The 23,391-nt window shown below is 36.8% G+C and overlaps 1 protein-coding gene across 1 annotated transcript in view; it reads right to left on the bottom strand.

Moving 5' to 3' along the window:
* Nucleotides 1-17,291, bottom strand: part of LOC126758371 (DNA-binding protein D-ETS-4) — a 34,725-nt gene extending 17,434 nt beyond the window's left edge. Inside the window, exon 1 of the mRNA XM_050472630.1 lies at nucleotides 15,714-17,291. Coding sequence (XP_050328587.1) covers nucleotides 15,714-15,758 — 45 coding nt within the window. The 5' untranslated portion in view covers nucleotides 15,759-17,291. The remainder of the gene's footprint in view (nucleotides 1-15,713) is intronic.
* Between the last annotated feature and the right edge of the window lie 6,100 nt (nucleotides 17,292-23,391).

Below are 23,391 nucleotides of genomic sequence, written 5' to 3'. Positions count from 1 at the left end.
GAAAGTAAAATTTTGTACAAAAAAGTTCTTTACGCTCATGTCATAAGGATGTTTTGTATCAGAGATGTAAGTGATTTGATAAAAAAAGGAAAGAAAATATGGGGTTTAATGAAATTTTTGTGATTCACTGAATTTATATAAATTTTTTACTGAAAGCCTTGCAATCAGCACCTCATTCAAAAGAAAGAGTTTATACAAAACTTTGCTATGAACTTGATAGCAACCCTTACAGAAAGATATTGGCACTGAAACAGTAACTGCATCACCTAGGTAAAAATAAAGCTCAGTAATATTAATCATAGTATTTTGTTTATACCCTTGATAGGATATTGTATATTAAGTTTGCCACTATGTTTGTAATATTCAATAGGAAACGCTAGATCCGCTATATATTTAATATATTTATATTTTTGGGGTCTATAGAGTTTCCTTTTGGGCAATTGTATGTATATGTAAATGATCAGCATGACGAGCTGAATGGATTGAGCCATGCCCGCCTTTCTGCATAGACGCAAACTTGTCCCTCAGTGTTTAAGATATCGAACTAAAATTTTGCCTGCATTCCTTTCTCACCAATAAGTCTACCGCAACGGCCGATGTCGTACCACTATAACATATAGTTGCCATACATAGTGAACGATCGGAAACAAGTGCTTGCATGGAAAATTTTTTTATTTGGCGAGATATCATCAAAAAATTCGGCATTTGCAGTCACTGAAGCTAACATTTTTATATGAAAAATGGTATGGTAACGCTAAACATGTTTAGTCAGTTTTTAACTTGTTGTGTTTGATTTAATTTTATTTTATAAGCAATGAATTAGTTGGCAACTCTGCTGCTCTGCTGTTTTATATTTATTTTCAGCAATTTGTTTTAGATGTATTTAGTACCTATTGTATAAAAAAAGAACAAGAACTAAATGAAATGAATTTATTTTCTTTTGAAATTTTTTTTTAAGGTTCACCGATTTCGGCTGCACTAAGAAATAGCACACTTTCGGAATTTTGTAAAAAAAAAAACTTTTATAAGAACGAATGCAAAAAAATTGCTATATTTTCATTACCAGGTTAATATTTTGTTGTACTATATAGCCCCGATTTTGTAAAACAGCTTGACATCTGTTAAGTAAGCTCTCCACCAGTTTCTGGCATCTACTCCGTGGAATGGAATACCACGCCTCCTTAATTCCAACCCCAAGATCATACGAATTTTTGATAATTTTTTGCCCGATCTTAACTTTTAAATCATTCCAAAGGTTTGCTATTGGCTTAAGATCGGGACTTTGCGCTAGCCATTCTAACACATCAATACTTTCGGTAGATAACCAATCCTTTACTGCGCTGGCTGCATGTTTAGGATCATTTTCATACATGAATATCTAATTAACATGTATTGATTCAAATGATAATGACTTCATTGTGTGTCTTCGGACAGCTTCGAGGGCAATTATCGGCTCCAAAAGTACTTCGTTATCTTTGTTTCTGATTTTCGTATTTTTGATGAAATGTGCTCAAATTAAGGCATTAGATAAAGGAAAAATAAATTTTATTTTTAAAAGTGAAGGTTAGGTCAGGTGGCTGATCCCTTAGCAAGGCGTGGACATCAGTAAAATTATTTATAACGCTTTGTGAACAATTATAGAGAAATAATATAACTTCTAATTTGCTTTAAATATATGCGCAAATACAAAAAACAAATATTCAAACAAAACTTTTTCTAAAAGTTACAATTTTCAATAACTTTCATTTATTGTGGAAATATTCTTAAATGAGTACATTTAACCAAATGTAATCTAAAAAAAAAAATCACAAACACTGGTTTCTTGTAAAAAAAAAAATTAAATTACTTTCTGTTTGTATTTTTGTGAATACTATAAATATCTTTATTTTTGCCATTCCTTTCCATCACATTACTTTTTGTTTACTTATAAACGAGTAAATCAATGTTGTATTGTTACGTCACTGTTGAACATACCTAAAACCAAAATATGTCAATTTGTAAACACAAAACTTTATTTGCAGAAATATGTTTGCCCCAACATTTCTTTACTACCTCAAAATCCCGAAAGATATTTGAATTGGAAAAATTCCCGTTTTAACTACCGCTTTTAATGACGATGAGATATTATTGGTCTTTATCAAATTGCCGCTGAGAGGAAAATCTATTTTTAGCTTTATTGTAAGATAAAAATTCGATGGATTCCCTTTGCTACCGTGCAACGAAGCATTCATTTTATAACTGGAAATCCCTTACGTGAGTGCAATTGAGCGCATAGATTTAGTCAACAATTACTATTTAGCGTTTGTTAGTCATGAAAGCTGATCGGTGGCTCTCATCAATTTAGAGTCAACTAATAAAAATTTTAGTTTATGTGTGTGTGTACCATAGTGTGTGTGAGACTGGAATATATTAAGAATGCAACTATAATTGAGAGCAATAATCCCAACAATGCTGTGGAAGAAAATGGGGAGCGCAACTCGGCTCGTTAAAATTGTATGACGCTCATTATTTATGGGATTTTCCAAATTTGCAAATATAGAAATTTATGGAAAAATCATTGCCTTAATTTAAATTTCTAATTTTTAGTAATTCGAAACGAAAATGAGTGGCTGCTTGGTGTAGACTCATTACCTCAGGTGGTTAATGGAATTAAAAAGAAAAACAACTTGAAGTTTGATAAAGCGCTTGAATAATGTGTATAAAGATATGTGGGATATGGGATATTTGCTCAATAATATTATTAAATTTTACATTTCTTTTAACTGATTGGCGGCAACGAAATTGTGTGGCGCAACAAAATTCCATCACACTGCTGGTGTTTGAGCAGTTAAAATAGTGGTTATGTTGTTGGAAGAAGCAATTTAAATATATTTTCGGAATATAAATATGCACTCAGGGTTTGAAATTAAATAGTTTGTATGTTACTGTTTTAAAACGAATATATTGATTTAGAGATTTTTTAGTTTAAAAAAGAAAAATAAGTTAATAACGTATGGATTTTAATCCAAAAATGTAAAAGTCGGCTTGCACTGAAAATTTTGTATACGGGATGCCACCTTTTTCAAATTTTGAACTTCTTACATTTGTGTTTCTTTCTGGGTTTTTAGGGATTTATAAGCGTTTTAAAAATATTTAAGAAATCCTACAGCTAAAAATTATTTTTGGTAGTGTTGCCACTTAAAAATATACAAATACTACACAATTTTGAATACACAAGAAAGGAAAAATATGTTACTACCGTATGAGTTTAATCAAAAAATACTTGCAATTGAAAATATTGGGATAAGGGTTGCCAACTTTTAAAGTTTTCTATTGAAAAACTTTTGTTAAAAAAAAAAAAAACAAGTTGAATAATATGTGCATCACTTCAAAGAGGCTTAAACCAGTTGAAAAAATATTTTCGGGGAGTGTTGAAACTTTTGTTTTTAAGGGTCTAAAAAGCGAGTCAAAAAAATTACAAAGAAAAACATAAAAAGCTGAGAAGGAAAACAAGTGAGAAAATAGGTGTTTCAATCCAAAGAGCTTTAAAATTGGCGATAATTTTTTTTGGGAGTGTTGCCACTTCTGAAATAAAAAACCGGTGAAAATAAAATAAAATGTATTTGCATCAAACCAAAGCGGTTTAAAGCAGCATGCAATTGAAAACTTTTTTGTGGCGCTGCCGCCTATTTAAAAGTTTTTTATTAGATATTTTTTATTAAAAATTTTTTTATCAAAAATTTTTTTTATTACAATTTTTTTTATAAAATGTTTTTATAATTTTTTGTTATTTAAATATTGTTTTGTATTAAAAAATTGCATCAAACTAAACGGTGTTAAGGAAATTTTTTATTGAAAATATTTTTAAGAGCGAATTTCCAACTGTTTGGAATATAGTATATATGTATGTATGATTCAAATTGTAAAATCAATACTAAGCTAGTCATATTAAAAGTGAAGTGTATTAAAAACTACAAAGAAATCAGGAGCACATTTATCGATCGCAGCGTACTCACGAAGATATTAGTTTTGCAAAACAAAAAAAAAACAATAATTTTTTTTTTTTAAATTTTGTGAGGAACAAAGCTCCAGCTCCAAGCTTGCTGTAGATTTATATATGTACTTTTGTTCTACAATTACCATAATTTTTCGAAATATGTATATACACCTGAGAGCAGCTTTACTTGTGGGAGCACAGCTGTACGTACTTAAGCAACAACACATACACACAAATATACATACATATGTATTACTGTAGTAAAGTATGTGTGGCGGCATTTGTGTCTGCTCAGAACATAGCTATTATGAAATCCAGTTTGTTAATACACCCACCACCAACAACAACACACAGCAGCAACAAAAGCAACAAAAAAAGAAGTACGAGCATAATAAAATCAAGCGCTCGCGCACGATCAAATAAATGGGTTTGTACGCGCTAGCCAACGAGCTGCGCGCATATTAAATCAATACAAAAGACAAGATATAAATAAATACAAAAAAATATATAATAAAAAAAAAAAACAAAAATAAATAATAATAATAAAAAATACAACAAAAAAATTCCAACACCATTTTGTCAAGTAAGCGTACACAAGTGTTTATTTACACATGTATTTGTGTGTGTGTGCGCCAACTTGTTTTCATGCTTGGCTTAGAACGTTCGTCAGTGATCCACATGCATAAATATAAATGAAAGATTATTTGCATTTGTTCTTCTTACATATTCAAATGGCGCTGGTGTTGTTGTTACTGTTGTTGTGCGCAGCAATTTGTTATAATTTCAATGCTTGTTTATTGCTCTGTACGCCTGTGTGCATGCGTGTGTGTGCACTGAGTTGGCTTTTTCTACGTTCTGCGCAGTGGCAACTGACCCAGCCCAACCCAGCGGCCGTGGCGGGCCAAAATCGCACCGAACGATTAGCAGCGCTTGCCTTTTGCCTTTTGTCTCTTGCCATTTGACGTTTGGCGTTTGTCAGTCGCCGCTGAACAAAGAATTATTAGACTCAACTTGATTTGTATTTATAATTCAACCTTGAACAGCTACAAGCAACTGGAGCCGTCGAAGTGGCAGCGTTGCAGAGAGAACCTGTACAAAGTTACAAGTTTTGTTGTTACTGTCGCGTTTTTTTTCACTTTTTGTGCCTTTTACTGCCTTTGGTAATGGAAATGGTAGCGTGAAGTAATAAAACCGGCACGAAGTGTTCAATTAGTATTGATTTTCAAACCTTTTATTATAAATTTACATTCGCAATTGTGCTGATTTAACAGTTAGCTTGTTAATTACATTAAGTGCATCGTACGCCGCTCCCTTTGGCGACGCTGAACCGCTCCTGCAACGCTCAATCAAGCATTTCAGTGTCAGTGGCGAACGCTTTTATCAACATATTCTGAAAGACTCGTTTATTTATGCGATTATATGTCAATATTGTAAATTTGAATTTCATATTAGAATAGAGCGGCGTAGAAAATGAACGACATGGTGGTACAGGGTGGTGCGGAATTTAATTTTTTAAACAGAAGAGGCTGTATTTACTAAATGGTTTTTATTTGTCGTCTAATAGTTATAAACTAATATGTGAGTATATACAGTGTCCGGTTATAACCGCGTAAGCAATAAAGAAGAAAATATACAGGGTGCATAAACAGTTTGAATTAGTAATTCTACATTGACAGCGGCGCGCAGTTGTTGTAATTCACGTATACTTTGCGTCAAAGTCTTTGCTCAATTCAGAAAACATTAACCGAGCATCTTGTAGATAGTAAATTGGCATTGACTTGTTCGATTCACCATTTCTCTACACGCAGTTTTAGTGGCTGCTCTCTTTCAGCTAATAAATTAATACTGACATGTTCCTTTCACCATGTCTCTGCCTGTGCGCTCTGCTCTTTAGTCACATATTTTACATGAGTAAGCAAAAACAAAGTTAGCGAGTTGAGTTTGTGACAAGAGAGCAAGCGTATACCTTACTCAAGTCGTATAAGCGTTATCTTTAATGCTACCAAGTTCTGTTTTAGATATTTTCGATCCGTTCTACTTTGCGAATAAATACGCTGGAGGAGGTATATTGAGCGAATGAGCATTACTTTTGCTAAGATGAACTTGCATATTGATTAGCACACATCTATTTGAATTTCTGTGAGTGAGTTATTAACGAATGAATGATGAGATTGAGGCAAGCCATTGAAAAAAACGGCCGGAACTGATCAACAGAAAGGGCTTTGTCTCCCACCAGGGCAACGTTAGCCAACACACATCTTTGATGACTCGGCAAAAACTGTGTGGTTTCAATGTTTTCAAAGTAGTCGTTAGGACATAAATGACGATCAACATGTGGGCCAATCAAAATCCGTGATCGCCGGAAATTCCATCGAAACTGTGCGTGAATTCATCAAAAATAAGCCGAAATCATCATTGAAATTCATGGAAATGGAATTGAACATCTCCAAAACATCGATTTATCGAATTTTGACCGAACATTTGGGCTTACGAAAGGTGTGTGCACGGTTTGTTTCGCACAAATTGACTGACGACCAAAAATTGCTCAGAATACAACATTCGAAGGACGATTATTTGACCAAAAATCACATTTTAACCATTAACCACTCTCCGTATTCACCTGATATGGCACCGTGTGACTTCTTCCTTTTCGGAAAAATGCATTTGTCCATGAAAGGAAAACGTTATGCAGACGTAGAGGCCATTCAAAAGGCTTGCACGGGCATACTGGCGGCCATGCCGGCCAACGAGCTAAGACACTCGTTCGACATGCTTTTGGACCCTGCAAAAAGTTGTATTGTTCTGTTTTTTTAAAGTCTTGTTTTCTTTGGAACGCACCTTGTATAAGTTGAACTTTGATTAAAAATACGAAAAGACTTTTTCGACTAATCTAAATATGTAAATTTTTTGAATTTCCAAGCACCGAAAACTGCCAAGATCAATTTTTCGCATTGAAACTAACCAATCAGTTTAAATTTATATTTTTTTCAAACTTTATTATTTACATTTGAATCACCCTGTAGAGATTTATGCATTTAGATTAGTTGCAAATCGCACGAGCCGCACACACAAGCGATAGCCATCAGGTAGCGCTCGGCCTGCAACCAGTTGGCCTTGGCTGCTGCTGTGGCGGCCAGTTGTTGGCTGTGACTGTTGCAGTGCCACCGAGCGGCTAGCAAACCAAGAATGCATGCATTTAAATAAAAATTAAAATTATATTAATTTATAGTCGCATTGCAATTGCGGCGATTTGCGCTTGTGGATGCACGAGCAACAACAAGCTGAAGCGTTTTGCTTGTGGCAGGTGTGCAACAGTGCTTACTAAAAGTCAAGCGACATATTTGCAATGTCCACCGCACCCTTACCCACCTCACTGCCAAGCCATTAAATCTCAATTTGTTCTGTAGCAGATCATTTGAATGCCAACTCTATGCTGTTGCTCTGCGGAGCGCTGCAGCTTTTTGCTAAGCGTTTGTGTTAGTGTCACCGACTCTGTGTGGCACGTTTCGGCAATAATCTGAAATAATCGCATTACAAGAAACGCCGCAGGCATGTCGCAGCTAACTTACATTGCTGCGCGCGGCTTAATTAATTAAAGCCGTGGGCACGGTGATGGCGCGACAGCAAAAGAACAATTGTCACTGCCGTGGTTGGTAGCTGCGCATGCGTGGGTTGTGCCGTTGGAAAAGTCACAAAAAAATAAGAATCTTATATAAATATTGCTTGGAATTATGCAAACATTTTAGAATCAAAGCACTTCAGCCACTCAAGTCAACTGAAACAACATCAACAACAACAAAGTGGTTATAAAGTTGTAATAATGTCGACGATTTATGTCTGTGTGGCGGCTAGCAACGCGCAATCGTGACTTGAAACTTGAAAAAATATTAATCTCAATTAAGCGACGACCTTTCGCGATTTCAAAATCAAGCCAAGCGCGCTTATAGCTGGGTCCAGCACTTATGTGTGTTTGTATGCATTTATGTGTTGATTTAGAATTGTGTCGCATGAAGTTTGCAACAAAATGCAGTTGCAGATTGCAACATTGTAACATGCTTCAGGTTGTCTGATTTTTTTTTTGATAAATTTACAACTGTTGACATTTGACAAATATATTACAACAAAAACTGATAAAAAATTCATATGGCGTATAAAAGTTCTTCAGTGGGTTTTATATAAGAATTTGAATAGAAGACTAACCGCCAGTTTGGAAAAAACATTGGCACAAGTGTATTGGGGTCAGGACAGATTACTTTGAGAGAAACGATATATGTAGATTTTGAAGAATTGTAAAATTGTGAAATTCATCAGTCATTCAGTCCTAAAACTGGTAAGAGTGTAAGAACCCATATTATTGAATATTATCTACTACAATTTATAGATAAAGAGCTACGCTGTAAGGTCCTAAAATTCCGTTTGCTGTTTAAGAATATTACCCTTCTCCCTCACTTGTTCAAAATCTTAAAAATTTCGTTTTTCTTATGGCATACGGAGTTTGTTTTGCGGTTGTTCTGACGTTCGTTGAAAGTTTGCGATACTCGAACAATATTACTAATCGAAAACTGAGTACATAAAGTATTTTGAGTCCCATAACACGGTACAACAGCTAATCTGGGGGGTGAGAAATTCCAAGTCAGGGTGATGGTACTAGGTCAGTATAGTAGAACCCTCAAAAGGTTTGGCATTCGTATGTGTCAGTGTTTTTATGACCTTTTAAATTTTTTCTTATGTTATAGTGAACGAAAATTGGGCATCAAATATAGTGTGTAAAAGCTGCTACAACCGTCTAATGGATTGGAAAAATAGATAATAGTGGTTCGCGAGTTATGTATGTTAAACTACGTTTTTGCCAAAATGTTACAACTAAGCGAAAAAACATCAAGATAAGGAAAAAATTTAAAAGGTCATAAAAAAACTGACACATACGAACGCCAAACCCTTTGAGGGTTTTACTATACTGATCTAGTACCATCACCCTGACTTGGAATTTCTCACCCCCCAGATAATAATCCCAAAAATGTTCCACAGTGTAATTTACCCGATTTTTGCATCTGAATTATAATCCTTGCTATATTAAACCAGTGCAGAAGCCTTTGGGTCCGTTTTTTGTTAGTAATGTATATATTTTTAATACCATCAGAAAGTAGAACACACATAGGACCTTTTTAAAAAATTGACGTTTTGACGCTAGAATTTTTGATTGAAAATTGGGCTTTTCTTCGATTTTATGTCGAAATAAGGTTTCTATATTAGGATCTTTAAATGAAAAAATGCTGTGTTTGGACATAAGAAATTAAGTTTATTCCAGGTTTTGTGAAAGATTTCGTTATACAAAGTTTAGAAAAAAAATAAAATAAAATAAAAATAAAAACCCAAAAATTTTAATATTTTAATTTTTTCACATAAATTTTGAGGTTATGAGAAAAAAGTCTGTATACAAAGGTTGCAGATCTTTTCATTAACTACAACTTTGTTCCATAACTTTTTTGTATATTACTCTTAGTTTTGTCGGAAATTGACTCAAACCACTTTTAACTGTTAAAATTCAGCCACGGCATTTCCCTTACTCTCCCCGACCACAAATCGCACGTATTGTTTTCTTTCAATTTAATATAATTTTTCGTTTCATTCGGTTCCGCCTTATTATGATTTATTTTTGCTCTTAAAAATTATTTACTCTATTCTAATATGATGCAGAAATGATTTCAAAAGCGATATTACAATTTGCTTCGAAGGAAATATGGTATGTTGAATGATTCTCCTTTTTATCGTCTGATTTTTTCTTGTCTTCATAGATTTAAACGTCCTGAACAGTTTACAACTTTATCGTTATTACGGAATTTATATAGATTCATTATATTAAAAAATTTTCCATTCATAACAGTCGATGGTTTTACAAGTCTAACCAGTGATCTACTATACAATTTTGCCGTAGACTTCTTTTTCTGAATGTTTCTACAATAAACTTTCGAAACCTCCAAATAAATCGAACAGTTAAATTAATGAGTTCAGACATTCTCAGATCCTTACAAAATATTTCAAATTATGTCTAGAAAATTTCTCAGAGTAAGCAGAGAGCAAATTAGTCATATTTCTTAGGAACAGTGTTGCGAACACACAAGTTCTAAAGGAGAGAGAAATGTTGATGGTTTTTGCAGTAGAATTAAAGTGGATAAAATATTTGGATTGTGAGTGGAAAATATAATAAATGAAAAGGTTTGAGTTTTTATTATAAAAACTAGAGATCCGAAAAAGATTAAGAAAATTTTAGGTTTCTACTATATTTTATAATACTTATGAACTAAAACTGTTTCGGAAGTCTCTTTTTAATAAAAAATTGAAAAAATTAATTTTCTAATAAAATATGTTGATGTAAAAGTTTTCAAAATTGGAATAGTATTGTTCACAGGCAAGTATAAATATGTATGTATACCTAAAAACATTATTGAATGTTTTCCTTTTAGAGGCGTAATATTTCTTTGGAAATCTGCGAATGGCTTATAAATGCAGAAATATTGAATATTTACTTATGAAAAAAATTCGTTTAACATTATAATTCCTCGTGGAATTCAAAAAAATCGTGAGTTGTTGCTATGCACATACATACATTTGAAAATATTCTTTGAAATTTTTAAGTTTATGCGGCAAATAGTTTCGGAGATATGAGCTTTTAGTAAGAGTTTTTTAACTTAGTGTAAGTTTTAATCCATTCTAAAATGTAAAGTTTTTCTAAAAAAAACGATTCTTTTTGGGAAGCCATCATTTTCCCAAAACCAGCACTTAACCGGTACTTAACCAGTACTTAGCCGGTACTTAACCAGTACTTAACCAGTACCTACCCAGTAATTAACCAGTATTTTTGTCATTACCTGTATTCATCTATTGTTATAATATATGTATATTTTTTTTTTGTTTTTGAGTTGGGATATTTTTAAGCAGAAATATCCTGCTCATTTTCAAGATGCTTAAACAGTTTTCGAAATGTATCGCCGATTATTAAAGTGAATTAAATTCTATAATTGTACTTTATTATTGGTTTTTAATAAAATTAACTACTCAAAGAAAACTCTCGATAGACACGTATTTCTTGACTTTCAAGTGTATAGAACCAGTTAAAAGAGAAAAGGGACTAAATGATATACCAAGGAATTTGAATTATAGGAAGACAAGCGCAACACTTTCTGAATAACTTTGCTTATTATGAAGCAATAACGGTTTTGTGGTGCAGATGCGAGAGTGAAAGAGAAAAAGTGCCTTAAATTTTAGAAGCAGCTCAAGGTAATGAGGTATATACATATGTACTCATATTACAGAGTGTTGACCAGTAATCAATTACTCAAAAACTTAAAGCATTCAGTGAGGGTAAATAGAAGTTTTCTTTTAGTATCTTTTGTTTTATGACACTTTAAGCACACTAGTTACAGCTCACAAACTCACGCTATATAATTTCTACAAATCAAAATGAGTACACCACACAAATTATAGCCATTCTAAATAGGTGGACGCATGCTAGCGCTTTTAAGACTGTAAAAGTAAGCAGTTAAAATTGCAATAATGAAAAACACTATAAATAAATACCACAAACGCTTTGTTGTTGCTGTTGTTGTGTTTTTCAAATATTACTGTCGCCACCTAAGAACAGATAAGTATTTATGTCATTGATTTTCCACTTGGTTTTTGTAGCTTTTGCCTTGCATTCCATAACATTTCTCCGCATTGATGGCAATCTACACACACACGCGCATACACACATACATACTCAGTACACACATTCATAATTACGGACAGTATTTATTTTATTACTGCCATAATGAGCGATTTTCACCCCATAATACAGACACCCGCTGTTGCCGCCTGCTGCCCGCCGCGTCCATAGTCCGTAGCTGCCAGCAGGCCTTTAGCTGTCGAGGCCGGACTGCCTACATGCGTGCACCGCACATGCCTAGTTGGTCCACGGATGGACGACATAGTTGACACCAGCATGCTTGCTTGTGGCCAGCAGCGCCGCCGTCGACAGCAACAACAGCATAGAATTAGAAAAGTAACACAAGCAATAAAACGAAAACAAATAAAATGGCAAAATGAAAAGCAAAACTGTTGCTGAGGGTCCAGCGCTGCGCAAATGACATTCTCTGTGGCAAGTGTGTATGTTTGCGCGCTGCTGGTAGGTACGCGAGTTGCTTGTTACAATAGCAAACGGTGCGATCGCTGACATTGACGGCCAAGTGTCAGATCGTTTAAGCATTTGCGCGCCAACACCGCACAACAGCGCGCCGAAGCGTGGCGCGGCGAGTGGGGGAGCGCAGCAATAGCAGCTAGTTCCAGAAATAGCGCCAGCCTTAGCGGCAGGGCGCGGGGCGGTGCAACGCGGCGCGCTAAATCAGCAAATCATGACGATCATCAGCAAATCAATCACAAATGGCCAATTCAAGTTTTTGTCGCCTTTGTACTTTGAGAAACGAGAATATCCTAAGTAGGTCTGCAAAGTGTCGCTTATATTGGCGGTGTGGCAGCGCTGCACCGCCACTAGTGCGCGCACAAAAACATGCAATTTATAAGAAGATGAGGAATGTAGCCGCTTTCTGTCGGCCGCGACGCCAGCCGCCGCCGCCGCGTATGTTCCAGTGGTGCAACGCCGCCACTAGCACCGCAACACAAGTTGCCTGGATGTGCGCAACAATAGCAACAACAGCGCGCCAGCAGCGGCAAAGTGAAAATGTCATTTCGCAGAATTTGCTAATTGTTAGAATCTTTCTGTTGTTGCTCGTTTACTAATGCACTCGCTATTATTATGCGCCATTGCGGCAGCGCACAACCGCACACACACACACATACATACAGCTACAAGCTCGTTGCTTGTCTGTTTGCTTGCTTGTTTGGCGGCTGTAGCTTTGGTATTTAGTAGATTGAAAGTTGGCAATAATTAAAAATAGTTTTCCATCTGTCGAGCTTAGTCTCCGCAGTCACCGCTCGCGCTCCACCATTCCGGTAGCTGTTGATCTAAGCGCTTGCAGAGGCGCTAGCAAAAAAATGCTCATCTGTAAACTTGAGTAACTAAATGCATAAATATTGTTGCTGTTGCGCATGTGTGCGCGTGTGTGTGTGTGTGGCGCGCTTCTATCACCGGGTTAAAAATAAATAAATTTCTATTTTCCACCAATCACCTTTTTTGTCATTAACAGAATTTTCGCTCTGCACTACATTCGAGGCATTCACTAACTTTTGATTCACTTACTAGCTTACTTAGTTGCAGATTGTCGTTGTTCGCTCTTGTTGTTGGTGTTTTCTGCGTAATGAATGCCATGCATTTTGCTTTCTAATGCTAGTGGTCCATATTTCTACCAATGTGGACTCTCCCTTGTTCAATAAAATGCAGCATAAAATTATGGCGTAAAATCTCTTAGCATTGCAACAATTCCACACACACACACACATATACGAAGTGGTAATTGTGGATTTAGAACACTAAAATGCGAATGCATTGACATCGCGCTTGAGAGGAGTAAATTCGACATATTTTTGTATACTGTATGAATGTATGTGTATATATAGATGCATATATATATACGTGGCTTTAAGTATTCTTTGTTGTTGTTTAAGGAAAACTATGATATATTGATGTTTAAGAGCATTTTTGATAAAAAAAAGAACATGCTCTCCATAGGTGGCGCTGTGGTAGTTTTCTCAAAAAATCAGATTTAACACGTGATTATGAGTTCATTAAAATATTTAAACAAAAAAAATTCGAAGTATTGGTTACCAGTTTGAGCTCTTAAGAACCCTAAGCCCTGGCTCAAAGGGTATCTAAAAAAGCAAAGTTGCCGCATTTGGGACGAAGAGCATCCTGAAGAGATTCAAGAGCTGCAATTTCATTCAGAAAACAGAACGGTTTGGTGTGGTTTGTGGGCTGGTGGAATCGTCGGACCATATTTCATCAAAATGGCGACCATTATAGCGCCATGATAACCGACTATTTCATATCTGAAATATAAGCTCCTATCGTCATATGGTTTCAACAAGACGGCGCCACTTCGCACACATCGCATCAGGCAATGGATGTATTGAAGAGATAATTTCACGCTTTCTGTCGGCCATCAAGATCGTGCGATATTACACCGTTTGACTTTTTCCTGTGAGGGTATGTAAAGTCTAAAGTCTATGTGCACAATCCCGCTGCGAAATGCTCGAAAGAGTCATTGAAAATTGAACTCAACGGATCTACCATCTGAGATGTAGCCGCGGCTAACATTTGAAAGAGATAATCTTTGAAAAATAAATACCAAAGAATGTTCTTTCGAATGATAAGAAACATTCTCCATTAAATTTGAAGTTTCTGCATTTTTTATTAAAAAAAGTAAGGAGCCTTGACATGTCAAATAAAGTTCGAAATAATAAGTATTTTTGTTAATACTTGTAAGAACGATTTCTTAAGCCACTCTGATGAGTTTGACAAAAATTTTGACTAGTTCTTCGAACAGTTTCTGTATTCATCTACTGTTAATGAAATGTTTTGTAGTTGTATTAAACGCTTCCCTCAAAAATTCTTTAGTGGGTTTTTGAAGTGATCCGAACAAGCTCGTATCGCAATTCTTTCATCCTTCGACTGTATTCCACACAATTTGTAGCACTGCGTCGCAGAGCCTACTCGTGGCTGCTTTTTGTCTGCTCACATACGGATGAGTGGGATGTGGAATGGTCGAAGCTAAGAGGGAAAGTTGGCTTCTTCATCATCCAACTCGTGTGGGGGCCTCATCACAGCGGAATCGCTGGCAACTATAAGGCCGATGAGCTACCCAGAAGGGCTAACTTGTCTCGCTAACACCAGAATGAAACCGAGTTGGATCTCGATCGACGTCTTGCGTTTCTAAGCTGTTCAAGTGAGGTCCCTTTTAAAATCGGCCTCTTAAATCTAATCTAAACTAGTAAGAACTTATGATACGTGCTTTAATTTCGTCTTTATGTTTAGGAACCGAAAGAACAGAATGAAACCGAGTTGGATCTATATTGACCTTTGCGTTTCTAAGCTCTCCAAGTGAGATCGCCCTTAAGATCGACCACTTAAATCTAACCTAATCTAACCTAACCTAGTAACAACTTGTAATATGCGCCTTCATTTCATTCTATGAGTTTAGGTATTATCTCTGTAACTATGATTAAAACTCTTATAACATATTATTCTAAAATATAGTAAGATTTTAATTGAATTATCGTTTGATTTGAACCTGCGACCCACCAAAAAGTTGTGACGCACTCGTCTAAAACTAATTTTATTACTTAAGGTGCAGATTTGTACCACATTTATATATATGTATGTGTGTATATATACACCATATAAATACTATGTATTTGCTGCATATACACACAGTCATACACACATTGATTATAATATTTTTGTATGAGAGAGAGGTGTCAAGATTTGACTTCCAGACAAGTGATAAGGTGTAGGCATACCTAACAGCAGGGGTTATCAGCAGCTGAGCAAGATCACACATACAAGTACAAACAAATGGAAACAAATATATAATCATTTGTTTTCGAACTTAATTTGATGGTCGGTATAATATTTTCTAAATCTAATTGCTAACAAATTAAGATTATTAAAGAAGAAGCTAAGAAAAACAAATAAAAACTACGCTTGGTTAAGCAAGTAGTGTGAGTATTGCTTATAGCTAGACCTAAAGGTTTGATTAAGGCACCTATGTGTACGTATATATGTAGAATTGTAGACTTGGCTTACCTTATTCGAACTCGAATAGAACGTGGACATTTTCTCGCCTTCCATATTTTCGGCGTCCTCGTGCAGTTTTCGTATAATTTCTTTGTTGTTATTTTGGTATCAATTCCGTTGCCACTCGCGGCGCGGCAGTTTTGGGTAACGGAGCGCTATAAGTGACCTTGCATGCGCCCACTTTATGCGCCCACAATCCAACGAACGCTGAACTGTGGCGTGAAGCTGTTATCAGCTGGCGTACCGTTGTGGTACAATTCGAGTGCGACGGTTGGGTGTATTTCGAATGGCCGATTCCAATATTTATGAAATATATGTGTATGTATTTCTAACTAATTATTTGTGTTATGCGTGTGTGCAATGCAAGAATGACAATGCATTTGCGTTGGTCGTTGTTGTTGGCGCGCGATATCTGCCTTTTGGCTGCTATGTGACTAGGCGCATGCGTCGGACGCTGCGGGCGCGCGTTCGCTATCAGTGGCGGCAGTGTGCGTGCGAAGTGTTTACTTGCGCAGTTTTCATTAAGATTTCGACTTACAAAACAACAAAAGCTGTTCAATTGATAATATTTCAATAATTCGTGTGCTGGCTAGATGCGTGTGGCCGTTGTAGCTGCCGCACATATTCTCTGCTGATAAAGATGTGCGATTTCGGCTCAGTTTTGGCGTTGTAATTTTTGAATTTTGATTATTTTCAGGTCTCGTTTTTGTAAAAATACAACGCGTTGTTGCTAGCTGTTGGCCAAATATGCTTATTTGTAGCTTTGTATAGCATTTATGCGCAGTTGTTGTTGTTGTTTTTGCTATTTTTATTTATTAAATTTACGCGTTTTTTTATTTTTTATTTGGTGCTTCAATTATCACTTGCGCAACTCGCTCTAGTTAATCGCATTATTGTTGCTGTTGTTGTTGTTGCGATAGCTTATTTGGGCGCGTTACGATTTGCGCTCGTAATAATGGCACACACAAACACACCACACACGCACACTGGCTCGTACAAAACAACGGCGACTTGGCTGTGTATTTTCTTATCTCCGTTTTGTCGCTTCTTCAGTTGACTTTTTCAATTTCAATAATTACATACAATTTTGATTAAAAATTTCCTCATTAAGTTTTTTTTGTTTTTGTGATTTTCAAATTAGTTATTGTTTTTGTTGTCGCACGCATAATTCACCGTTGAATTTTGCACCAAATCGCAGACTCTAGAGAAATAGAAATGTTTGTTTACTTTTAGCGCACACTGTGCGTCGATCACTTGTCGCTCGCTGTCTATAATTTTCGAAAAATCTATAAACTTTTTAAACGCTTTTATAACTTATGTTACCAGTTTTTGTTTCGTACCTAACAACAATTATTTTTAATTTTTTTTTGCTTTTTATGTTTTTTAAAATGTTGCTTTGCTACATTTCGTTGTTCGTGTCTTCACTCAGCGCCGAATTATGCAAATTAATATTTTTGTAAAATTTTTCTCGCTTTTTTGTTGTATAAATATTTTGTTACTTGTATTATTTGCTTTAATTTGCACACCGTTTTTTGCTTTCGCGCAGCCCAACCGTTCGCTTTGCCTTTTCGCTCAAATGTGTGCGCTGAGATTCGAAAGATCGCATGTCTTACCTCATTCCAATTGAAAGTGGAAGCTTTTATTGCCAAACTGGTTTTGTGCAAAGAGTGTGTTGAGTGCGTTTTGTAAATAAAATTGGCGTTGCGCGTGTTACCAACACTTAATCTACACACACACACAGATACAAACAATTCAATAGCTGTAGCGTAGCGCCTGCTGGCTAATCAAGTGTATAGTTAGCAAAACACGCCGCTAGCACGCCAGCGCTTTCAACAGCTCTTAGTTGGTTTCAGTTTTACAACAACAAGCGTGTGGTGCAGAGCTTTTGATCGTCATTTCTTGCTATTCTCGTTTAGCTTTTCGTCACATTATCTGGATAGGCAGTAGTTGATGTCTAGCAGCCTGCATTGCTAGCAATATTGCCAGTGGAGACTACGTATTGCTTATATGTATCTAGTAATGTAACTAGTATTGGTTCTGTAAACATTTCGGAAATTTTTGGTTAGTTTCTTAAAGGCAATCTCTACTGACCCTCGTGCGCTTCTTCTTTATTTTCGTCGACACCGCTTTCGCGGTTATAGCCGAGTTAACAACAGCGCGCCAGTCGTTCTTCCTTTTTCCTGTTTGGCGCCAATTGGAGATTTCAAGTGTAGCCAGGTCCTTCTCCGCCTGATACTTTTAAAAGAATGGAGGTCTTCCTCTTTCTCTTTTCTCTACTTCCCGCATACTCTCAGAGCAGGAGTGTTTTCATTCATTCGGACGTCATGACTGAATGGAATTCGAGCTCTACTGGTCCAATAATTAAAACCCTATTGCAAAGTATTCTAGTTCAAACTTCAGTTGTTAGCCTTCATCATATTTCGGTTCAAAGAATCGTTTAAAATCAAACAAAAAAAGTCATTAACTCTTACATTTTAAGGGTTTATGGGCTGGAGTTTTCAAAACCTTTCTAATAATGTGCTCAAATGACATTCTGCAAAAATTATGAATTACTTTTCCGTCTTACGTTACAATACGAGTACCTTTCAGGAGGAGTGCATTCCAATAATGAAGTCTACGGGTACATAATAATGAAAACGGATGTATCCAAAATTTAGGTGTTCTCTTCTATCTTCAATATATTTAGCGTTTCTATAGCTCGTACATGATTGCTCGATCATTTTTCGCATTAAGTTATCATGATAAAAAAGCCTGCTCAAAAATATTGCCAAGAACAATGGCAATAAATTGGACAGCTGTTTGGCAATAGCTATTGGCTCTGGAGCTGTGCAGTGTCTGGAGTGTTAACATAGTTGTATGCTTGTGTAGTAGCAGTTGAGAGAGCGTTTGAGCTTGTGTCGTTTAAAGCTACGCTTGGAAAAGCTTAACGCAAAAGCTCTTTGTTGAGCTTTACATAGCATTGCCATTGATTGTGCTTATAAAAGCTCTGCTATATTACATAATAATTGTTTTGAATACAACTTATGATTGAAACACTGGAAAAAATTATAATCGATTGTTATTTTTAATTTTTAAATGTGATTTCACTATTTTGAAGTTAAAACACCTCCAAAAAACTATTTTTAATTATCAGTTATCTGTCCCATCTGTAGCTAACCACAAATAACCTGATCGTCTCTCCTGAGAACAAACTTATCCACAGATCTCGAAAAGTTCTAAAACTATATGTATGAGAATGAATCATCCCTACTCGAGATCAGCTAGCCCAGAAACGGTGTTGTGACTGCTCTTCTTACTGAGAAACTAATATTAGTAAAACAAAACTATATTTAAGCCACAGAACCTTGTCGGCAAGAGTGATTCTCCGTTGGATTTCACAGCTGATGTTACTGTTGGTGTTGATGCTGGTTCCAAGATAAACGAAATTATCTACGACTTCAAAGTTAGAACTGTCAACAGTGTCGTGGAAGCCAAGTCGTGATTGCGACGACTGTTTGTTTGATGATAGGAGATATTTCGTCTTGTCCTCGTCCACAACCAGACCCAAACGCTTAGCTTCCTTATCCAGTCTGGAGAAACAAAACTGGCGGCGTGGTTGTTGAGGGGAATGATATACATAAATATCATCGCCATACACCAGGAGCTGTACACTCTTAAAGAATATTCTACCTTTTCTATTCAGATCTGCAGCTCGAATTATTTTCTGTAGCAATTGCTTGCAGAAGCCATATGCTAGTGAGTTCCCTTGTCTGTCCTTCCTGATGCTGATGTAGCTTTAGCTTTGAGGGATACCAAATTCACACATAGCGGCATAAAGGCAGTTCCGCTGCCGTTCAGCAGGCTGTCGAAACGTTCCATTTATGACTTCAGTATACTTTGTACATTAGCAACGACTGGATCACCACTTTGGGTCCTACAAGAGTATGCTCCGGTCTTAAAACTTTCCGTTAGTCACCGCATATTTTCGAAGAATTTTGGAGCATTACACCTGTCGGTTAGCCTTTCATGCTCTTCATACTCCCTCATTTCGGCCTCTTTCTTTTTTGTCAGCACATGTGTCTCACTTCCCTCTTTAACTTTAGGTATCTATCCCACACCGTTTGTATTGTGGTCGTTCGCAACATTGCGAGGTAGGCGGTCTACTTTCTCTTCTCTTTGGCACGACAGTCCTCATCGTACCAGCTGTTCTTTTAATCTTTCCGAAAAGTAATGGTTTCGCGTGCAGCCGTTCATAAGGAGCTTGAAATGCTGTTTCAAAATTCCCTTATACCGAGTTGGACATGAATGCTCTCAGAGAACAGGAGTGCAAGCCGAGTAGAAAACCGTTTCGCTGTCGGTTGTGATAGTAGCTTCTCCACGTCGTACTATCCCTGTGTTTGTTGAGGGGCGTGCTTTGCTGTACAGAGGCGGGCGCGTATCTTCGCTACAACAAGATAGTGTTTCGAATCTATGTTAGGTCCTCGGAGCGCACATACGTCAAGGACACTGAAGATGTGTCGTCCATCTATCAAAACACGATCGATCTGTTATGAACATGAAACCAAATTAACTCCAAAATACTATTAATGGTTCTAAATATTTGAAGCTTTCACGTTCTGTGAACAGAACCTGCCTAAAAGTATGCTTTTTCAATTTAAAATTTAGTAATTAGAAAATTAAAGGCATTTCCGTAAGTCAATAGGTAATCACAAAGGAGACATTTCTGAGACATCGGTCCTTCGGAGACTCTATAAAATATAAATTATCAGCATGATGAGCTGAGCCAATAGCCACATCCATCTGCTTGTACGTTTGTCTGCATATATACGAAATAGTCCCTTAGTTTTTGAGATACCGAAATTTTGCAAGCGATTTTTTTTGATAAGCTGTTGAAACGGCCGATATTGGACCACTATAGCATATTGCTGCTATTCAAAGAGATCATACGGAATCAAGTTCTTGAAAGCAACCTTTTATATTTGTGAAGGGTGCAACCGAAGTTAACGGTTTTTCTTGTTTATTGCATTTAATTGCTTTTTTTTTGATGACTTACGGTGTAAATCCTAATTATACACCGGAGCCGCTACCGAACTGACATTTATATTTTTATACACCATTTTCTACAGAATTCAGTCTAATCATCATTTGTTTCGCTTATTCTTTCTATCTTCTTAAGCGGTTGGCAAGCGCGCAGCTCCAGAGCTCACGTAACCCAGCGACTAAGGTCGTTGCCACCGAGCTTAGCAACTGCAAGCGTCCTCCACCGTTGCACAGCAAGTAATACATGCATTTCAATCTTCATATTATTTCTCTGCGCTGCGATGACAATGTTATTTTGCTGCTGGTGGTGCTATCGATATGACTGCTTGAAAACTAAACCTTCCACTTCAGTGCATCCGACCGTTCGCCGATTCTTCTAATAACACAAGACATGCCACACTCGATTTATAGCAGAATTTATTGAAACGCATAAAGTACGCACACAAATCACACGCATCCACATACATACAACCAATACATATATACATACACACAAATACCAGCGCCGGTGGATGACATCTTGATATGCTCGACGTATTGGAACGGTGTGACAGCCATTGCAATCCTCAGCTCACAGTTGTTGCTATTGCTTTTGTGCTGCATGCTTGCATGTTTGTATTGGTGTGTGTGTATGTGTATGAGTAGTTGTTGCCGTGTTTCGCTGTCATACTGATTGAATTGTTGAATGATGCTCACTTATTTATGTGTAATAAAAATCGCTTTGGCGATCCCCCCCGCAACCGTCACATCAGCGCTCGGACCACAGCGTTAGTGTTATATCCTGCGGCTGTCACTCAATCGAATGCTAACACCATGGTGTGCAACGCAACCGTTCGCTCGCATCTTTCTCCATCTCTACGCTCAGTCGGCGTCCGCACATTGCGTAGCAAGCCGCAATCAAGTGGCTGCAACAACCACATCAAATTGCAAATGTCATTGTGACATTTATGTTTCATTGCACAATGACATCGATGCAATTTTTTGACAAGTCATAAAGAGGGTGATAACACCTTAGGTGTGTCCTTAATACTCGCGCTTGTATTCGTCTCTAGATATGTTTATTTATTTTCACGTTTCTCTTTAATTTTTTGCGACTGTCCCAGTTGAGTGAGTTCGATAGTTCGGAGCGTGTAAAAGTTCTAAATTACACTTCTTAAGATTCTTTCTTCGCCACTGGCTTAAAATCAGCCTTCTATAAAACTTTTTCTGATATTTTGAGGTACCTTGCAGTTTATTGGCCCATGAGGTTCTGTGAAATAAGGACACTTCAGTGCCATAAGGAGCGAAGTACGACCTAATATCTAGTAAAGCTCCTTTCAGTTATGAACTCATAGCCATTAATCTCCTAAGCTGCACGACATCAACATCATTCAAAATACTACAACATAGCTTTCAGAATGACAAAAAATTCGTCGGCTCAGAGCTATATTTCTACAGAACAAATAACAAAGTAATCTTTGTTGTAGCGAATAAGAGCCAATGTCAACCATCACTGAATGAGTGACGACTACCGCCAACCAGACGGCGTCAGCGTAAATCAACTTGATTTGTTGGGAGCCAGCGGTTCCAAAAGTGGTATGGTGCGAGCACCCTGAACAAAGTATTTTAAGTTTGCTACGAAGTTTATAACACCTAGAAGGAACCTATCGGAGACCCTATAAAATTTACATATACCATATTTTGTGCCCAAAAAATAAGGTGACATTTGAATTTAAACTGCGCACGTCGAAGGATTTAGAGAATTATTTTTTTTTAGGTTGGTAGTACTGTCAGTCACATTTATGTCAAATTTCATGTCAAAATATTCATTAGTGTTTGAGATACGTGTCGTTTTGTGAGCTGCTAAAAGTGAGTTTTTCGTTTTTGCGATGTCGAAATTTGTTGAGCAAAGAATTTGCATTAAATTTTGTTTACGGAATCAATTTTCTGCTGCGAATACGTTGAGGATGGTGCAGAAAGCCTTTGGTGATGAGGCTATGTCTAAAAAAAATGTTTACAAGTGGTATAGTGAGTTCCAAGCCGGCCGTGAACGTGTCGAAGACGAAGAGCGTCCAGGGCGACCATCAACCTAAACCGACGAAGCTCACGTTCAACAAATCAAAGATTTGGTGTTGAAAAACCGTCGATTTACAATTAGAGACCTTGCTTATAAAGTTGGCATATCGAAAGGCTCAGCCAATACCATTTTGAAGGATGTTTTGAGCCTCAAGCGCGTCAAATCTCGACTGGTACCAAAAACATTGAATTTTTTGGAAAAAAGGCGTCCCGTTGAAGTGTGTGAAACGATGCTTTCCGACTACCAGGGTGTCATGAAACGCATTATAACTGGCGATGAGACTTGGATCTATGCTTACGACCCCGAAACAACCGATCAATCGAGCGAATATCGTGCCAAAAAAGAGCCGAGACCAAAAAAATCGCGCCAAAGTCGCTCAAAAATCAAGGTCATGTTGACTGTTTTCTTCGATTATCGTGGTGTTGTGCATTATGAATTCCTTCCAACCGGTCAAACAGTCAACAAGGAATATTATTTGAACGTTATGCGTCGTTTGCGTAACGCTATCCGCCTAAAAAGGCCGGAATTGTAGAAAGACAATTCTTGGTTTTTACACCACGATAATGCACCATCCCATACTGCCCTCGTAATTCGTGATCATTTCGCCAAAAA

This window comes from Bactrocera neohumeralis, chromosome 2, assembly GCF_024586455.1.
Source record: "Bactrocera neohumeralis isolate Rockhampton chromosome 2, APGP_CSIRO_Bneo_wtdbg2-racon-allhic-juicebox.fasta_v2, whole genome shotgun sequence".
NCBI lineage: Eukaryota > Metazoa > Arthropoda > Insecta > Diptera > Tephritidae > Bactrocera > Bactrocera neohumeralis.
This window is presented reverse-complemented; position numbering and strand designations above follow the sequence as displayed.